The sequence below is a fragment of the Ambystoma mexicanum genome, chromosome 11 (assembly GCF_040938575.1).
Source record: "Ambystoma mexicanum isolate Mex_15411 chromosome 11, UKY_AmexF1_1, whole genome shotgun sequence".
NCBI classification, from domain to species: domain Eukaryota; kingdom Metazoa; phylum Chordata; class Amphibia; order Caudata; family Ambystomatidae; genus Ambystoma; species Ambystoma mexicanum.
In genome coordinates, this window is record NC_090934.1 from 775,364,570 (window position 1) to 775,382,297 (window position 17,728).

Sequence of the window (17,728 nt, forward strand, 5' to 3'; positions counted from 1 at the left end):
AAAGTATTGTTCCTAAGTACACTACAATAAATATGGTTACGATATCACTGTAATGTGATATACATTTCATACAAGAATGAATCACCATATGTATCATTAATATCAGTGTGTGTATAGGCCCACATTACCAAATTACTGTGAATGCAAGCAGATGTCCAAGGTCAAATGATAATGATTTGTTATTATAGAGCATATATATATATATATATATATATATATATATATATATATATATATATATATACACAATATCACCCAACCTGTGTTGGTACTCATTTATAGACCTCAGAAGGATGAAAGGCTGAGTTGGGCTTGCCAGGATTCGAACCTGCAGATCACACACCCATTGCAGCAGCAAGCACTCAACCTATTGAGCTATCTTACTGGCTATAGTAAAATGAGCAATTACATGTCTGAATGTTCTTAAAGTCAGAAAGCAAATTACACTCTGTAGTGGATACCAATAAACTGGTGACTGAGATTTAACAGCAAGCCAGTTCATCAACAGTATGCAAACTTGGGGAGCTTTTCTGGCCACACTCTTAAACCTACGCGACCTTCCAGTGAAATAACAGCTTTACGTGTCGCAATGGTGTGTGCAGGAAACGAAGACTCAGAGTTCCCCTACTTCGTTTATCAAAATTGAAGAAAAAAAGAGTTCTGCACACATCTGTTACGGCGCCACAAGAAATATCACTCTAGACTGTTTCTTGCATTGGCTTGCATTTTTTCATGCATTTTTATTTGTGTTTTTGGCCCATGTTGATAACACGTGTTTCGGCACTCTTAATGTGCCTTAATGTGCCTTTTACAAATCTGGGCAATAGATTCTCTACCGGTTGCTATCATAAGGCTCTCTAATAATGTAGTTTGAGCAAATGAAACAGGAGTCCCATCAGACTCATAAGCGATGTTCGTGCTACAAAATCACGGTTCTGGCATCACGCGTCGTGTTCTATTAGGAGCTCCTATTGCCCAGATTTGAAAAAGGCACATTAAGAGTGAAACATGGGCCAAAATCACAAATAAAAATGCATGAAAAAATGCAAGCAAATGCAAGAAACAGTCTAGAGTGATATTTCTTGTGGCGCAGTAAGTGTGCAGAACTCTTTTTTTCTTCAGTTCATCAACAGGTCTTGTGCAAAGTTGGCATGTCCACATGTCACATAAAGTTGGCATATCCACATGTCAAGCCTGTGTGGATCTACTTTTCAGGCTTCAGAGGTTGGCAAAATACATACCATTGGGAGGGTTCATATCTGTGTATTAAAGAATTTAAAGTAGTGCAGGGAAAGCAGCGCACTCACACGGCATCCTGTACTCTGGGCACTTGTTACCTCATACATGCAAACAAACATCCTGAATAGCATGCCAGTGAGATAGGAAAGATAGACGCATTACAACAAAACATTAATTGTGGCACAATGAAATCAAGGGCCACTTGATGTGCAATGGTCAAACATTTCTACACTGTAAACAAGGTTTTAAGCTTTTAGGATTTTGTCAAGCGACCGAGGACACCGAGATGGATTGTCATGTGATGATCGTAACGGAGACAACGGCAGAAAAAAACATGCTATAACTGCAACTTGTGAAAAGCAAATAACCTATAGTTTTTGTCTGCATTGTGAATTTGAGGTGTTTAAGAACAAACTAAATCAGTGACTTACCCCTCAAGTGTGCCTAAAATAAACCTTTAATGAGTCTAGCAATTATTGTATAGAATTCCAGAAAGACTATTTGTTATTCCTATGCTTTCTTATTTAGGGTAATTGCTCAAAGTATTACACTTGTGGACCCCCCGGTTTTTTTAAGACGCCTGAAAAAGAAAGCCAGCCACTCCAGAAACAAAGTGCCAAAACACAGCCCAGGAACTTTAATTTAAAAAAATTAATACATTTTAAAACAAGTATTTTCTTAGGGGTAGCAAGGGAGACCTCGGGGGTCGCAATTGCGACCCAATGGCGACCCCCAAATGACGTCCATACTGGCACCTTTTGTCTCCACCGGACTTGTGAAAAGTCAGTCTATGTTCCCAACGGAGCGCCTCTAATCTGGGCGCACGCAGCCTGCCATTGGGCATTCGTGCCGTGCGTCACCTCTTTTGTGTGTATACAGCCCCAGTAAAAGGATCAGATCAAAGCTTGTCGGGTAAGCATGAAAGTGAAAGCAAATGCTTTGCTTAGGAACGCACTTCCTATCAATGAAAGGCTTCGTATTAATTGTCGGGCCTTTGCAGCGCAGGGCAGGCGCTGCTTATTGTTTGTGTCCTGTCCTGCCACGGCTCAGTAGTTAACTTAACGAGTCGAGCATAACAATGGCCAGTGGCAAGAATTGCGTCGCCAGAGCAGGAGGGTGAAATATCCTCATGATAAGGGCATCGCTAAAGGAAAACATCCTTTGCGTTAATGAAATGCTTTCCATGGGTACGCGCCTGCTATCTATGAAATTACTCTGTGTCCCCCAGCCTGACACACAGGATTTCCTTAACCACCGAACGCTCTGTTCGTAAAGTTAGTGCAGGTGCCTGTCCAAGCAGTCGGCAGCTAACACAAGTCGCAGTGCAGGCACCCCTTAAGCTACATTGAAAGCAGCATTGCAAAAAGATCAAAGGCTGTAATTTTAAAATAAAGAATTATGCCCTTGGAGCGGAGTCCAGTCTTTCCTGCATGCCGAGGAGCAGATGGGCAGCCATTGTAGAAGTTTACAAATTGTGCTGGGTTTAGCTATAACTGTTTCAGATGTGGGCGATATGTAAGGTTTCCTTACGTTTCTCTTGCAATGCTTAAATAAAATGGCTCATGGCTGTCTTGGGAAACAAACACGTATTCCAGAGCCAATCACATCATTAGCATACTGCGCATCCAATCGGCTACTGCTTCCATCAGGAAAGGCTAGATCAAACACCGGTAAGTAAGGCAATGGACGTTTTCATAGCCGTTTTAAAACCAAACGTAACTCTAATAGTAACTTGTTTATTTTTAGTACAAAATGCATTACAATATTTAACTTAACTTTAAAGCATCAATCAGGTCAAATAACTTTTAAATAACATTAACAGATGGTGGCCGCCATTTTGGAAGTAAAAATGGCTGAAAAATTCATCACAGAGTAGAAAGTCAGCGAGAGTGCCAAAAGAGCTCTGTTGTGGGAGGAGATGGGTCGGAATGGGAGAAAAACCCTATAGATTTCACTTGGCGACGGGTGTTAAATGAGTGGGACACATGGCCAAACTCCATAATATCCATCCTCCTATGTCAACCTGCATTGCACAGCATTACAAACCTGCATCCAAAGCTCCTATTTCAAGCTCTCATGTTAAAACTTCTTTTTTTAATGACAACAGTTTTGGCTTTATAGGTAGCACTTTCAGCACCACGTAATAGTGGAAACTAAAAATTGAGAACATTACTCGCTCTTGTAAGGCAAGGCTTCTGTTTCTGTATGCGTTGCCTGGGGCTTTTTTGTTGAGAGCATGTTAAATATCTGAATGGATAAGAGTTTGGTTTTCCCAAAGTATTTGCACTTAAATGTAATCCCTTTTTTTTTCTTTTTCTTTAGATGGGGAAAACTATTTTGATGAATACCTGACAAACATCAAATGGCTGGGACGACTTTCTTGCAAGGGTCTGATTCCTGAGTTGGAGACTACGCGTATCAAGGCAAAGGTAATTGAAGACCTAGCTCCACCTTTCTTCTGTTGACTCTGGAAAGGGTTCCATGTAATAATGTCGCCACAAAAATCTCGCCATGCAAAAATATCGCCGAAAAATTGCAGTTTTTTGTGGCAACATTATTGCATGGAACATGCGGGGGACACCCCCGCAACCCCAAAACTTTTTTTAAAATTTTTTTTAAAAAAAATATTTTTTTTGCTCCTGTCCCCATATATATATGATCACCGATATAATATCGCCGCAACCTTTTCCCGGCGATATTATTTACGGCGACCATATATATGGGGATAATATTACCTGATACCCTGGAAAGAGGAAGTCTCTGACTTATCTTAGTCTAGATGTGTTTGAAACCAGTGTTTTAAGTGTGATATGAAATCGGATAGGGGGGTGCGGACGTGTCACAAAACAATATATATTTATATATTTTCTTTTTGGGGTGGGAGCTTCAGAAATATCTGGTGCAGCCTCACAGTAGCAAGTATCTAATGAATCTTTAAACAATGTTTGCCCTAACAGATGCCTAAGAGTTTTCAGAACTGGCATGAGAGAGGGTAAACATTTTTAAAAGATGTGTTAAATCTTGCTGAAAGCTATTTTCAGTACCCCTTATTTGAGTGCAAAGTATGGTCATTGGAATGTGGGGTGCCACAAAGATCAGGCTTGTTCCCACTTTTGTTTAATGTTTATATTGGCCCTTTTCAATTTTATTTTGCCTATAAGAGAACAGCGGAGAAACCAAGATATATACATGTAGAACATGTACATTGAACGTCTGGATCCTATTACCGAAGTTATATGCAAAGCTGAGATTAGATTTGGATAAGGGAATTGAGCGGTCGGAAGGCAAGTCTACCGACGCATGACAGGGAAGTTTCTGAGTAGCCTTGGAGGCTATTACTCGTTGGCCTATAGAAAGTGATCAAGCTGTGATGGTGCAAATGATAGAGGGTAGCCTGACGATGGGGTAGTAGAGAAGTGAGATAATATGGAGTAAAAGAAATCCCAGCACGAGACCCACAGACAGGACCAACCTGGCTACAATGTGATGAGTCGTGTGCCAATGTGGTTTGACTCAATTGAAAGTCTGAGAGCCAGTGGCTTGGAAAAGAAGACATTAAGCATTGAGGGAAAAAAGGTAATGGCCGGAAAGATATATAGCTTCATATCCTTCTTTATTGTAACTACACAATGGAGATATCAAGTAAGCCAGGAAAAGATCAAGTGTATAGCAGATATCTCTCCTATGATATTAATAAGGACGTTTTAGGTGCAAGTTGAACGCATTTGCAAATGTAACATCCATTTCCACCAAGTATGGATGGATATTTTTCCTCATATTTCCAGTTGCACGGAATTGTTTCAATCACTGATTCGAACAGAAGCATCTCATAATGGGGGAGGGAACTGTTGGCTGCGAAGGCCCCTTATTCTGGCTGCATCTGATTTCGTTGGGAAGTCTACTTATAGAATGTTTGTGGTTTCAGTCATGTAGTTTTCTGCAATATATGAGAGGGTACCCCAGGTTCGAGGTTGCAGTGCCAGCATAAGTTGGAATCTGATAGACCTACCCCCTCTGCAATTGGTGTAGTGGCCAGGCAGTTATATTCAAAGCGAGGAGTCTAGATTGGGCAATGTATCCAGTGATCTTAGATTTGAATGGGGAGCGTATTATGTGCGACAATTGTGTGTCATTAAACTTGCATATTGCATCCATGTTCTTGCTGTAATTCGTTTTGTAAAAAAATGATGTATCTTGAAAGCAAAATGTTCCCCTGGCGTTATATGATTAATCAAAGACACAATACTGGAGCTTGAGGATGTACAGAGCTACTCGTTCCACTCTGCCTGCCGCAACACCTACAAGCTGCTGCCTTGGCTAAGTCCCTATCCCTGGGTGCAACATGGAAAACCCAGCCTGGAGTAAGGGGAATGGATTCATGGCCATAATTGGAATAGACTGGAATTTTCCCTTCCTAAAAGGAATGGAAGGACTAACTCGCCAAGCCCAGATGGACCCCAGGGGAATGGGGAGAGAATAACAAAAGGACTCAGAATTAAGAGCCTGCCAGGGAACAGGGGAGACACAGACACCCTCCTGAACACCAGTTGGAAGCAAAACTCACCAGACCACAGTAAGAATCATAGGAAAACGAGAAGCCTGATCACTTGGATGCCTGAACATGAATGGATATTGAAAAGGAGGTGGGCCAGAAGCCTTCTTAAAGACTTCCAGAAGTCCCAGCCCTGAGGGGACAAGCTCAGCTAGCGACTGGCCAAGGGGAGCAGCAGATGTAAACTGCCTATGAGGTTCCAAGAGGATCTCCACAACAGGGTAGGCTAGGCTATAAAAAGCAATCATGTGTTCGTTTGAGGTCGGAAACAGACTAGGTGTAACAAGGGACCAGGAGGGTCGAGAAGGATTGTAAGTAGACTGTTGGAGTGCTGTGAGAGAGTGAAGGTAAGGCATTGGGGTTGAACGGGTGGTACCAATTGAGTTGTTTTTAAGTTTGATAAGTTTATTTGATATACTTACAGCAAAAGCTTTGTATAACATTTCATATAAAACATTAAAAAAAGAATTCATTCAAGATACAAGCTGGTAATCATAAAACATTTTGACAAACACTATAAAAGCTTTTCCGCACTTTGAACAATGGACATTATGTTAAACAGTTAAAAATCTCAGATAGATGCATATAAAATCGGACAATAAAATAGATAAAATTCATATCATTGCCTTGTAAAAATTGCGACCATAGTCCGTGCATCTCAAACATCGTAACAGTATTATTGTATGATTTGAAGTATTTCATTCGAAGATAGCTCATACTTTGACATGTGACGATCAGATGGTACAAGGTTTCTTCCGACAGGTTACCGCATAGTCTACAATATTTGTGATTATAAACATTTTTGGTCTTCCAACTTGACGGCGATAGTGCTACCGATATGTTGAATTTGAGCAATAGATAAGCTCTGAAAATGTTGGGATTCGGATAGGCCTGAATATATTGTGGGATATGTTTGCGATCCCTTCTATATTTACAGTATTCTGTGGCAGAGGGCAATTGTTCGAGATGGAGAATATTGAGCGCAAATGAACATTCACTTAGTTTACGCTTCAGCCAATATTTAATATTGCCCGTCCTATATGTGCTGCTACCTTCATATAGCCACTGATGGTGAGTGCGTTTCAATAGGCCAATTGTGCCTAATGATGTGGAGTCATCTAAAATCAAAAAAGCCAGCGTATATGGGGTAACAATCGTATAGGTAGGCACGGTCGTCACGTGTTGGAAGAACATCACACATTGTGAAAGGTAACGATTCCAAATGCCTTTGATATTGAACTCCAAATATATATATATATATATTTGACGCTTACGCATTTGGGTACACGAAATAAGCGCCTTAAGAGTTTAGCTTCAAATCTGACAAGGTCTTTTTTCAATTTGTGTCCCCATATGGATATAGCATAGGATAACATAGCTGTTATTTTCGAATTATAGATAGTTGTGACGGCAGAGGTGCTGAAGCCGTTGTTACGACCTATGAAAGCACTTAGCAGATTAACTGAGGCCACACACTTTACTTTGGTATCTTCCCAATGGGGTTTCCAATTGAGCTTATCATCAATTGTAACACCTAGGTATTTATAGGTGGAAACATGCTCCAAGCGGACATCGGCTAGGCACTATTGTAAGCGCTTTGGCCTCGGTTTCCGAGTAAATACCATAATTTTACTTTTGGATATATTGATGATGAGGCCATTGTTAGATGCAAATGTGGCGAGTGCATTCAGCATATGTTGTAGACCAGATGGTGTCTAATCCAAGAGTAAAAGGTCGTCAGCATACGCTAGCCAGCCCAGGGCTAAATTTTTTATTTTGATTGGATGTGCAGCGTGGATGTTAAAAGAGGCAATCGTATCGGCCAAATACAGGTTGAAAAGTGTCGCAGCTACCATACAGCCCTGTTTGACACCGCGATTCGTGGGAAAAGATTGAGATAGTTTGCCTATAGCCTTTAGACAAATGCAGACTGAAGTGTCTGCATGAAGAAGCATCAACATGTGGAGCAATCCACTTGGGACCCCCCATTCATCCAGTTGCGCCATAGATGATTTGTACATACTGTATCAAACGCTGCAGAGAAATATATGAAGGCACAATAAACATCCAAGTTCCGCCGCTCCCAGGAGTGTTCAGTAGCTGACGTTAATATAAGCAAATTGTGGAGGGTACTGGATTTGGATCTAAATCCAATCTGGTTGGGAGGTAAGATCTTGAATTTATCGATCCATGCGTTTAGTTCATGTAGTAACACTTTGGCGAAAACTTTGGATGTTGAGTCTAACATTGCTAGCATTCTAAAGTTGGCAGGAATATCCCATGCTCAGTTCTTGTGAACCGTTAGTATGTTGCTAGTTTTCCAGGATTTGGGGAGAGTTGCATGGATGCCGATATGGCTAAAAAGTAAGTGCAAAGAGGCACCCCATAATGGGGGATCACTTTTTAATACTAGATTGGATATCCCATCGGGGCCAGCTGCACGAGAACATTTTAGTTTTTCAATGATGGTAATAATATCTAATACGGAGGCCTTGCATTCCCAAATGGGATTCGGGATAGCAAGGGCCGTATTGACTGTCTCAGTGCTGGCTAGGGTCATGGCTATATGGTCAGCCCATGATGCTTCATTGGTACAGTTTTTTGTTAAGTCTCTTTGCTTGTTTGTGGCGAGGAGGTGCCATATCGCATTGCCATCACCAGATAGGTATAATCTCGCAATCTTTTGCCAGAGTTTTATCTCAAGCGCTTTTTTATGAGATGTTAACCACCGTTGATAGCATTTTTTTTAGTTCGCGGATTTGTTTTAGTTCGCGGATTTGTGCGGTGATAGATAGCTCATTTGACATCCGGGTGTTGGAATGGACTACCATTTTGATATTGGCCCGTAGCTGCCTTTTTGCTAGTTGTATAGCCTTGTCATTGTTACGTACAGGTTGCACTAAGTTAACTCTCTCCATAACTGATTTGTACGAACGTTGTTCTAATGTAGAGCTTTGTATATTGGTCATGGTTTCCGAGTAGTGCTCAATTAATTGATCATGCAGGTCCACTCGAGAAGAATACAATTTAATGAAGGGAGGTAACAGAATTTGAGCCATTATATTTGCTTGAGCTATGTTGTGGCGTTTCTTTATGATACGATTGTGGCCTTCATTCAAGTGGATCTGGCCATTCTTATCAATAGATGGCAGTGTGTGATTTGTTTGTTTTACATCAAATAGCAAACATAAAGGCAGATGATCGCTTTCCTCACGACACACCACGCCCATATCTCTAATGAAAGGTAGTTCTAAGGTGTTTGAAAAAATGTAATCGATGGTGCTGGCAGAAGAACCTTCGATACGTGTTGGAGCCATATGAGGATCGCTCACAGTGGAACCATTCAAGCGAATCAAGTTGTGGGTTTGAAATAGTCTGTGCCACTTTTTTCCTTGAGTGTTGGCGTCTTGTCTTATAGGAATTGACTTCTGGGCACCATCGACTATTTGAGTGACTGGGATAGTTTCACCAATTTTCGCATTGAAGTCCCCCATAACCCATATTGGAATATCGTGGGAATATTCTTTTAGCACAGCCTCAATTACCTTCAGGTTTTGTATTATCTGAGACATTTTGGGCGGGTCATAAATGTTAATTATGATGAGAAGTTGTATCATCATTTTTAATCATAGCTATGAGGGTTGAAAGGGTGGTACCAATTGAGTTGTTTGTTTATGAGTGAGTGGTTTGACTGGAGGAAGAATAGGGAGAAGGGGGGAAGTTAAGAGTATGTGTTGGACAGGGTATGTGTGCTTGTACGAGTATAAAAGAGAAGGCAGTGAGAGCTAGGAGGGTAGCAGTGAGTAGAGGCAGGTGTTGTGGTGGGATTGCTGGGGAGACCAGAAGGTAGCTAGGGGGTGGAGACGGAGATGGCAAGAACTGGGGATGAATTGGAGAGAGAGAGAGAGAGAATACAATTAGGAGGCAAAGAATAGGGAGACGGGAGAGACCATTTGGAGGGTGGAGATGGGAAAAGTGGGAGGCACCAGTAAGATCAGGGGAGGGGGAGAGAGAGCGGGAGAGAGGAGACAGAGGAATTGGGAGACTCTGCAGAGTGAACACTAAAAGAAAAGGTAACAAACTACCAGCATCCAGGGAGGGACTTAGATAAGGCCACAGCCTTTCGGCTCTACCTTAGGGTAAGGGATAGACCCAGACATTAGGTGTAGCCGGGCAATAATCTACCAATATTTGAGAATAGGTGGGAAATAACCTCTGCCTTTGAACCAGAAGCAGGTGTTTCTGAACCCGCACCTCCACTGTTTGTGCCAGAAGAGGTAGTGTCCTTGATAGCTACAGGACATGTAGGACATGGACTCATTAAATGTAGAAATTATTGCAGCTATCGACAATAACTCTCTTCTCTAGTTGGCTCCTGTCCCAAGACTTGCCTCACCAAGGTCACCCCTCGCAACAGCGATAGCCAGGTTAACTCTAGCACACCTAAGAATGTTGCCTCAGGCATTACTTCCATTATTCCCACTCTTGCAACCTCCCAAGCTCGCCAGCATGACACACCCTCGTTGGCTCTATCTAACTCTGCCAAGAAGATGCTGTGAGGGGTCCGTAATGCGAGGCAGACAACTGTTTGATTTATCAAAACATGCAATTTTATCCTTAAATAAAATTTGATCAGAAAGCCTTCCTATCGCGGCTCTGTTGAGGATTTTCCTGCCTGTCGAAAGCTAAGGGGAAACACGAACACAGGATAACTGGCCCTCAAAATAAGCAAATACTAAAGGAAATGGTGTGGCCATATAACATGACATGAACAACGTTCACAGTTTCTGAATTACCTTCTAATTCCTTGAGTAATTTCCCTTCCCCAGGATTCAAAGTCAATTCTGCTAATGTTGAGCCAAAGAAAGAATTGTCTCAAATCAGTTCTTGATGTTGTTCTTGAAGTCAAAGTAAATGTTTGTTAACAAAAGTTCCAATGATGGGAAATCTCGTCTCTTTGGTGAAATATCCACTTTCCACTTCGACCAAATAGCATCAATGGTAATCCCAACCAAGATGCTTTGTCACTGCTTCAAGGAGATTTACCACAATTCATGGTTAACTTAACAACTAGTATTTCCTTAGTTACAGTTTTAGAATTCAGAATGGTATATTTCTCAGGATGACTTCCCAGTGCTGCTGCTGCTTCCACTTAAAACACTTAACTTCTATTTGAGAAGTCACCTTTGTCTGACAGTACTCAATCTTGATTAGACTACTACACTGTTGCTTCAGGGATTTGCACTTCTAGATGGCCTTCGGCAAGGTACTTTCAAGTTTATTTTTTAAAATGTTATTATTTGCATATTGTTAACAAAATAACCTTTGAAAAAAGAAAGACAATCATAAAAATCATTTCATATCATTCATTAAAATGTCTAACATTCATACTGCGACAAAGCGTAAACCATTTGTTTCATTTTGTTAATAGAGTACAAATTTAAAAACTTTAAAACTGATATATCCAAAGAAGGCTCACTACTGTTTAAGATCCTTGACCAAAACCACTCTGTGTTGAAAAACATTTTCTTCTGAAACAAATCGGCCCAAACAATTAATACGCGATTCGTGCAAAACTGAGCACTCGATTTTAAAAGATGACGTGTTTCAGTCTGCAGAAAACAATACTTACAAAGCCGCAATTTGAAATGCATTCCTCGTCTAGCACCCATTACCTCTCTGGTAGGGAATACCTTTAATTTAAAGTGCAGCTGCTGCATATGGTATAAGTGCTCTCACTTTGTATGCTAAATGATAGAACAAGTGAGACTCCAATGCTGTTTCTCTGTTTTTGATCCAATCGAGCTCAAACGGAGACCTTTTCTTGTCTATCCATGGAGCAAGCAATTTCCTAAGGTACAAGTTGTAGTCAACCAGAGGTTTTAGATTTGTTTGGAACCATTCGATCAGGACCTTAGAAGTATTACAAAACAACACAGTTTGTAGTTCAAACAGCACACAGTTTTCTGGAGGGAGCAATAGTGATGAGTTGCAACCACCTCTCGTCTACATGCGCCTGCAACGAGACCAAGCCCACCTCATGTCTAGTGACAGGCATGGGTGTCCCTTTAGGGAGGGTAGCGAGCCTTTTCCACATTAACAACTCCACTCTGCCCCAAATGTTAGCCAGTAAACCAGTTTCAGCTCTGTAAACCAGGCGCGGAACCACTTTTTGATGATAAAACTTGATCATAGGGATTGCAGAGAACCTGTCAAACGCCAGTATTTCTGACATATATTCTTTTTAGTTTCCTTAAGTAACCGATCACTATCAATTTGTTTAATTTTCTTTGAACGGATCACAATGCACAAATATTTAAAATTCTGGATAACTTCCAGGTGCTTCTTAGATAAACACCAATTAAAATTTGGTTTGCTTTTTTTTAGCATAATTTATCATTAAAATTTGATTTGCTTGGATTCCATTTTAAGTCTAATGATGCAAAATAAGTGCTGGTTGATGGCAAGGACCTATGAGGGCCAATGGGGGTCAGATCAAATATGACTGCCATCAGCGTATACCAGGCTGATTTGCAGGTGTCCTAATTTTGGTGGTAAATTTTGAATTTTCTTAAACCTTTTACCATAGTCGCTGATATAGAAACAAAATGGGAATGGCGCTAAGACGCAACCCACAGCAACCATTAATCCACCTTGTATAGTTCCCTTTCTGATCAAGACACACCCTCACCCTCGTGTCCAAATGCAAAGCAATCAAAATGTCCACCAATCCAAGAGGACATCCCATCTCAATTAGCTTTTCCCCAAAGGCATTGGCGGTTAATTCACTCAAAAGCCTGCAAGAAAGCCAAAAAACGCACACCACAATACCCTCTTGTCCTGAATTGCCTGGGTTTGTAGGAGGTTAATTACAAAGCAATTATGAGCGGTGTTCATACCTCCTCAAAATCCCGACTGGAATGTATCAATACTACCCTCGAAATCCTGACTGGAATGTATCAATACTACTGTTTGTGTTTGCCCATCCCGTAGTTGTTCAAAGATTACAGGCCAAATATTTTACTGGAGACATCTAAAAAGGAGATGGGTCAAGTCCATCAAACTGTCTTCCTATCTTCCTTCTTATAGATAACCACAAAATGTGCCCCTCCACATGAGTAGGGCACATTTTTGTCCTTCACAATTTCACAGAATAAAACATAGAGAATTGCAGCCCAAAGGTTCAGGTTTGATTTTAATGTAGCATTCGCCAAGCCGTCTGGACCCAGTGCATTTGAGGGTTTGCTTTTCTTAATTAACCCCTTTATCACCAACAGATCTATCTTTACCTGATCCGACCAGCAAATGTTATTTAAGGAAAACCCCTTTATTCCCTTGTTTTCCCGATACATGGAGAAGTGGGTTTCCCATATGCCTTGGTCAATTGGTTTGCATTGATGGATAAATTGAACTTAAGGATCATTAATCACCAGAAAGAAGAGGTATTTTTGCGGACAATTGAGCTAAACATTGATTCTGCATCATCAATATATTAGACGACCCTTAACCCAATTTTTTTATAGGTACGTTTTAATGACTTCATTTTTGCTTCGTAATCAAGCGATGCCTTTCTCAATTGTCTCAGATTTGTTAAATTCCCTCTTCTTTCCTGAAAGCATAGTGTCATACTTTTGCCTATATGAAAGATTAATTTTTCTCTTATTAGTACTTCCTGGATTGGGGGAAGACTACCCAATGCCCTTTGGATTGCCTCATCATAGGTAGTTGGATTTAGGAGCCGATTATCATCTTTACACCCCATAGTAAAAATACTAATTGAAAGTTAATGAGAGTGCAGGTTTCCACATCAATGCTTGATTTCTAAGATTCAATTCCACAACCAGCAGCAGTTTACTGTAGTTTGATAAACCCACTCGTACTTCATCAGCACTATCATCTGGTGATCACTAGATTGCATCTTTTAAACTTTTAAACTCTCACATTTCCAGAATAGTGATTTCGATAGAAACTCATAGTCCAGAGTGGACCTCAGGGAACGATTTGCCCAAGTCAATTCTGGCAGTATAGCATTCAAAAGGTTCCCATTTGCCAGGATTACGTCCTAGCTACTTAGTTCTCTTCTTATTAGACTCCGTCTTTTCCCCACCAAAGAAGAAACCCCAATCCTGTTTTTTGCACAATACTATTTGGGGTCCAGGCATTCACTATTAAAATCCCCCAATTTAACTATCTCTGCATCCTCATTCTCCAGTATGTCTGAAACAAGGGCAAAAAGCACTTTCAGAAATGTTTCAATCTCCCCAGATTTGGGGTTGAAGCAAACATTACACACTTAACAGCAGCATTCATTATTAGACTATTCAAACATACTTGACACTTTTGTCAACTGAATATCCTGATATGTTTCTATTTTAGACATCTTGAGGCCTACCGTTCTTAAGGGCACACAGGAGACTGCATTGCAGTCGACCCGGTAAGCCCTGTATTGCTTCCACTGTATAAACACCATAAATGTCTATTATTGGGCTAGTAATTAGCCATGTTTCATGCAGACATTTCAAGGAATAATGTTGAAGAGAGGGAAAATTTGTGTCCAAAATTACTTCAACGCTTTCAGGTAGGCACAGCACTCTTCCTCTGAATATCTCTCTTCAAAAGGGGCAGCCTCTTTGCCTGTCGTCTGTCTGCCACAATAACAACCTGAGGTTGCCTTTAAGACTCACTTGTCTCTGCCTTCCATAGTCTCTGGCACTAAAGGTTGTGTCCAGTTCAAAAAATTGTCTTTTATAAGCAGCCAGTTTAACTTCCCCCAACTTTACTTGCATCTTTCTACCAGCTATCAGCCCAAGTAACTACCCAGAAGCCTTGATGCCACTCGCTTAGCTTTGGGCAATGCATGCACACATGTATCTTAGGCCAACTGAACTGTTATTAACTTCACAGTAACAGCGAGATTGCTTTTTAAATCTGGGAAAAGCTGGTTTCACTGTTAATATGGAGAGACTCTGGGCTTGGGCAATGCTTGTTCTCTTCAATTCGACTACCTGGGGGTCGGATTATCATCTAGTTTTTGTGGCCCAGCCCATGTTACAAAACACGCTGTCCGTTTTAAACGAGCATTGGGAGGGGTCTTAAGGGCTTTGGTAAAGTTCAGGGCTAGACCTGTCGACCTGATACTAAAATTGTATAATGGTAAAGCAGCCTCGGTTGCCAGATTTGGGATGGAGCTGTAGCATTATTCAAACGTTTTCCCCCACTCAAACTGTGGAAAATCACTTTTTCAAGAAAATACTGGGCCCGCCGCCATCATCACCAACTTTTGGTGAGTATATGGAGTTGGGCTGCAGGCCAATTGGAGATGTGGTTTCCCTGCAGCCTATGACTCATTGGTTAAGATTTGGGGTAATTGATTACTTTTATGATATCTAGGGATGTTGGGAGTAAAGTTCCATTGCTATGCCATATTAAGAAACAACTGAGGGCCATTAACATTACCCATTTATTCCCACCTTCTAATGTGCTCTCTTGTGGTGAGGTAAAGCTGTGGACTGCCCGTTCTTATGAATATGTCAAGCCCACTAGAGAAACTATGGAGCTGTCGTAACCAAAGAATAGAGGGTTTATTTCCACTATGTCACCAGGTATACAGAAATACTTGTTGTGGGCCGAATCTCCGGCAGACTGCGTACTTCTAGCAAGGGAATGGTTTGATGTTGTCCAATTACGGGCGGTGTTGGCGGCTTGGTCCAGGGAGAATGGCAATCAGTCTTGCCTTCTGTTTGACACACCACTGGAGGACATGGGCTCATTTGGTATTTTTTGTCCGGCATATGCACATGTGAGAAGCTCGGTGTTGCAACCATTGCTATGTGAAATGGGCTTTGCCCAGTATCGACCTGCCTTGATTTACTTATTATGCGCAGATTCGCCTCAGGTGGGTTGGTCCCTGCTTGTGTACTTAAAATCTGCACTTTACATGAGGAAATGTCCGCTCAGAAACATGAATTGAATAAAGGACTGATATGACTGTTAATCTAATGTGATGAACACATGGAGGGTGTAATTTATACAGTGATTTGAATAGGTTTTATATTTTGTACCGTTTTTATGGAATGTTTTGTACAATTCCGAAATAAACATGATGATAATAATATATAAACTTCTTCTTATATATGAAAGGTATGAATAGAATTCAGTATTTCTGTAGGGATCATAATTGGGCATATGTGACAATTTCTTAATGTAGTTTTCAAAGTTCAAAGGTTGGTATTGAATTGTATTCCCATATGAAAGTGAAGGATAGAGTTCAGTCCTCCTTTGAGAATCACAATTGGGCACACACGACCACTCCTTGATGTAGTTTCCAAAGGTTTAAACAATTGTGTTATCAAGGTCACGTTTTCAACAATGGTCTTTACAATGTTCACTCTTCCCAAATTAGTGACACGCGACCACTCCTTCAGACAGTAACAGTCTTTAAACGTTGAGCAATGGGTTTAAGCAGCTTTAGCTTTTCACGCATGTAATAGGATTTTTATATATACGCAAATGCCATATTGACATTGTTCAGGTATTACAGGTTCAATTAACAACTTCTACTCCCTTTATACCTTACGCAAGTGAAAAGGGAACTGGATATTGTTGCCGGAAAGGCTTGCACAAGTTATAAGAATGCAGTGCCTCACTCACCGGCTTCAAACACTTGCTCTGCGGGTCATACTGCTTCCACGACCTCTGCCACAACTTCTACTTCTTCTGGCTTCTTATGGATCCATACACTTCTTCTGTGAAGGTGTCTCCGGTCCGGCCACACATTTATGGAGCCCTTCTCGCTCCTGAGACCCACGGCTTTACAACTGCTCCTCACCTCTGTCTACAGCATGTTCACTGCACAGCAACCACAGCAAACGGGTTCACACGGGGAAAGACCGCTCTCCTGCACGCCGCGCTGTGCAGCCTCTGCACTTCAGAGTTTGGGGGAACAGGACCCTCTCGGAGCAAGCAGGTGAAATCTACTGTCTCCACGTTTCAGCGTCCCTTTTGTTCTCCCACTTCTGCCTGGTTTGCCAGCCTCGTGCCTTCTTCTTTCTGCTAATACAGCTTGCATTCCAGTCAAAGTTCCAGCTCCTTCTACTCCTTCTAATTGTCTGCACCTGAGGGCGCCTTTAATGCCTCTCTGGTTCCTTCAGGCATGGGCCGTTGGGCTTAATTGCCTGACTACTGCAACTAAATGTCTCTTCAGCCCTCTTCCACGCCCCATTACTCCTGGGATAATGGGACTTGTAGTCCTTTTCAACAAAGTTGTTTCTTTTAACTTCTACAGTTTGGCAACTAGCCATTAAAAGTGTGGTATTTTGGGGAAAGTTAAACTGGGGTCAGGGGGTGATTCCTAGTCTTCCCGGTCATGTGATTCTCCTGCAGTAGACCACCCCGCCCCCCCGGGTCAGCATGAGAAGTGTCTGCCTTTCCCTGGCCACATGAGCAGGGTCCCAGAACAGGCTTATGGGAGGAATCATCACCGATTCATCACAATGCCTTCAGAGAACCTGAACTGTCAAGTTCCCTGTTCTCCCTCTATCACTCAGACCAATGGTGGCAAACCTGTACTTAAAACAACCATTACATCCTTAAAGTATGCGCTGGTGAACGCTAGATCGATTACTGTCCATGCCCTAGATATTGTTGACTTGATCATAACTAACCATCTCGACATGCTCGCTATTTCGGAAACTTGGCTCCACACAGCCTCTGGCCCTTCCTTATCCTTAGCGATACCGCCTAACTACACCATCCTTTGTAAAGGCAGGGTGGATGCTAGAGGGGGAGAAGTTGCACTTGTAGCCAGAGACTCGCTACTTCTCTGAGACATCTGTAGCCCTACCATTTCCTTGGGCAAACTTCTGTTGATTAAGGTAAGTCCCTCCCACACCTTGACTGTTAACATTCGCGTTGTATACCGTACTCCTGCCACCCCTC

At 41.6% G+C, this 17,728-nt stretch overlaps 1 protein-coding gene across 1 annotated transcript in view; it reads left to right on the forward strand.

Annotated features, from left to right (window-relative positions):
• Nucleotides 1–17,728, forward strand: part of LOC138503732 (forkhead box protein M1-like) — a 512,443-nt gene that overhangs the window by 109,941 nt on the left and 384,774 nt on the right. Inside the window, exon 3 of the mRNA XM_069623691.1 lies at nt 3,562–3,668. Within this exon, the coding sequence (XP_069479792.1) occupies nt 3,562–3,668 (107 nt within the window). The remainder of the gene's footprint in view (nt 1–3,561; nt 3,669–17,728) is intronic.